At 40.1% G+C, this 2,947-nt stretch overlaps 1 protein-coding gene across 1 annotated transcript; it reads right to left on the bottom strand.

Moving 5' to 3' along the window:
* Window positions 1-223: 223 nt before the first annotated feature.
* LOC141724977 (adenosylhomocysteinase) lies at window positions 224-2,651 on the bottom strand. The gene is made up of 2 exons (XM_074527301.1): window positions 1,846-2,651; window positions 224-1,258 (listed from the first exon to the last, which is right to left on the bottom strand). Exons 1-2 carry the CDS (start codon window positions 2,554-2,556, stop codon window positions 512-514), a joined length of 1,458 nt encoding a protein of 485 aa, XP_074383402.1. The 5' UTR covers window positions 2,557-2,651; the 3' UTR covers window positions 224-511.
* Window positions 2,652-2,947: the final 296 nt, after the last annotated feature.

The raw sequence follows: 2,947 nt of genomic DNA, 5'->3' as shown, positions 1-2,947 counted from the left end.
ACGAGACACCTACCAAAATTATAGTATAAGCAAAATCAGGGCCTATTTCCATGTCATTATCCATTTATCCATGGTCAATGTTTTTGGTAAGTTTCAATAAAAAAAGAAACAAGAATTCACCTTTATGTAGGTCTCTATATAAGAAAAACAATGAAGATGGTTGCGCAATTTAATTTCATGAGGTTATAACTTAACAAATACTACAAAAGAACAGAGTGGGAAATGAAAACATAACTTTCTTTTTCATTTCATTTTTAATAAACGCTCAAAAACCAAATGCAGTACAAGTGCAGCAACTACAAATCTGCCCCATTCCCAACAATTCATTTCCTAAACACAAACAGCTTTATTAAAACCATGATCTTTTACACAGACCAGTGTCTTCTTTCAACCAAACTTCCCAACAACCACCCACAAAATAAGTAGAGCTAATAATATTCTCAAAATAAAAACATAGTATCCGAATCAAACATTCGAGCCGTTAACACAATCCTAACAGGCATTTCCTTGCTCAGTACCTGTAGTGAGCAGGCTTGTATGGACCCTCAACTGGAACACTGATGTAGTCGGCTTGGTCCTTGCTGAGCTTAGTGAGCTTGGCACCGAGCTTTCCAAGATGAAGTGCGGCAACCTTCTCATCAAGGTGTTTGGGCAAGACGTAGACCTTCTTCTCATACTTTCCTGAGCTCTTCTCGTTCCACAACTCTAGCTGGGCAATCACTTGGTTAGTGAAAGAGCAAGACATCACAAAACTGGGGTGACCAGTTGCACATCCCAAGTTCATCAAACGTCCCTCAGCCAGAATGATGATACCTCTGCCAGTGTCGGGGAACACCCACCTGTCAGTTTGGGGCTTAATGGTGATCCTCTTGACACCGGGGTACGTCTCAAGACCGAGCATGTCAATTTCATTGTCAAAGTGACCAATGTTGCAAACAATAGCATTGTTCTTCATCTTCCTCATGTCACTGACCATGATAATGTCCTTGTTACCGGTGGTGGTAACAAAGATATCAACCTCGGACACAACATCTTCCAATGGAAGAACTTGAAGACCTTCCATGGTAGCCTGAAGAGCACAGATTGGATCAATTTCAGTAACAATCACACGTGCTCCAGCTTGCTTCATGGCAGCAGCACAACCCTTTCCGACATCTCCGTATCCGGCAATTAGTGCAACCTTTCCAGCAATCATAACATCAGTAGCCCTCATCAAACCATCAGGAAGAGAGTGACGGCATCCATACAAGTTATCAAACTGTTTGTTGCACATTGGTAATAGAACCAATTGTCAGTATTATTCAATATCAACTACTAATAACAAACAACTAATTTCAAAGTTAACATATAAAACAAATCTAAATCAAAATCGATCCTTCCTGATTCAGATCATTAAACAATAAACTTGTCAGCAATATATAAAATCTAAATTAAGCTCGTAAATCTACAATAAGTAAAACAATAAACTAGTAAGCAATAAATCAAGTTTAAACTAAGCTTTTCAATCTACAAAACATACAGGATTGAATTCAACACGTTTCAAACAAATATCAAACTAAAGACCTGCTACATTCAGTACACAAATGTGATTAATATAGATCAGTAACACAATGAACTGGAGAGCAACATATCAAAACCAAATTAAAGATCTAAAACTACAAACATAGCTGATTAAACAAGAATCGAACAAGTATTAGCCGATCTAATTTATATATGCAGAACTAAACTGAAAACACAATTACGATCTACATTATTCTTAAATCTTCAGATCTAAAACAAATCAAGCAATATATAAACAAATCAACAATACAAACAGCTAAATCAAATGAGTGTGTGCAAACATACCTTGCTCTTGGTAACAGAGTCATTGACATTAATAGCAGGGAACAAAAGAGTTCCATTCTGTTGCATCTGATACAACCTCTTAACACCAGTAGTAGTCTCCTCAGACACACCGACCAATCTATCCTTCATTTTATGGTACTTCATCGGGTCGGACTTAAGTCCGTCCCGAATAATACTCAAAACAATCTGAAACTCCGCATTATCAGTACTAGCCGGATCGGGAATAGCCCCGGACTTCTTATACTCCTCCTCGGCTTTCACTCCCTCATGAATCAACAAGGTAGCATCACCTCCATCATCAACAATTAGATCGGGACCGCCATCAGGACCCCAATCCAAAGCCCGTTCAGTACACCACCAGTACTCTTGAAGAGTCTCGCCTTTCCAGGCGAACACTGCACAGCTGTCGCGAGCAATCGCGGCAGCTGCGTGGTCCTGAGTTGAGAAGATGTTACAGGAACACCATCTCACCTCAGCACCCAAGGCTGTAAGGGTCTCAATTAAGACCCCGGTCTGAATTGTCATGTGAAGGGAACCGGTGATTCTGGCCCCTTTGAATGGCTGGGAGGGGCCAAACTCGGTTCTACATGACATGAGACCGGGCATCTCCACTTCGGCCAACTCGAGTTCGAGACGGCCGAAGTCAGCCAAGGACATATCCTTGACCTTGTATTCACGGCCAGCAGCGGTTTTCTCCACAGAAAGAGCCATGGGGGTTTAAGAGGATAGGGTTTAGATCTGGTTTAAAACTTTCGCTCTCTAAAGTATACGTATAGAGAGAGAAAGAGGTGTAGGCACAAGTTATGGTGGAGAGTGGGAGGGGGTATAAATAAGTTTTCAGATGTGAGATCAACGGCTGGGATTTTGATTTGGGGTTTAAGAGATATTTTTATTTCAGGCTCACCCACCAACTTTCAGATCTCAAGTCACTGTGCCTGTGCGTACACTTGTGTTCATTTCTGGGGCTCGCATACTCGATTCATTATATTTTCTTTATTTGTGAAGTCAACATTTATGATTTTATGTTACTAAACCCTTCATTTTAAAAAAGTGAAAATTAAGTTAATAGTGAAGTGAATTTAGGAAATGTTGCAAAAATTAG

This window comes from Apium graveolens, chromosome 5 (assembly GCF_009905375.1).
Source record: "Apium graveolens cultivar Ventura chromosome 5, ASM990537v1, whole genome shotgun sequence".
Lineage (NCBI taxonomy): Eukaryota > Viridiplantae > Streptophyta > Magnoliopsida > Apiales > Apiaceae > Apium > Apium graveolens.
Note: the sequence above shows the minus strand (reverse complement) of the source record. Positions and strands in the feature narration are given on the sequence as shown.

What these genes read in the sequence shown, in the direction of transcription:
- LOC141724977 (XM_074527301.1), bottom strand. Translation starts at nt 2,556, where the DNA reads ATGGCTCTTTCTGTGGAGAAAACCGCTGCTGGCCGTGAATACAAGGTC. An exon ending in ACTCTGTTACCAAGAGCAAG is followed by an intron (nt 1,259 to 1,845) that starts GTATGTTTGCAC and finishes TGCAACAAACAG; the next exon opens with TTTGATAACTTGTATGGATG.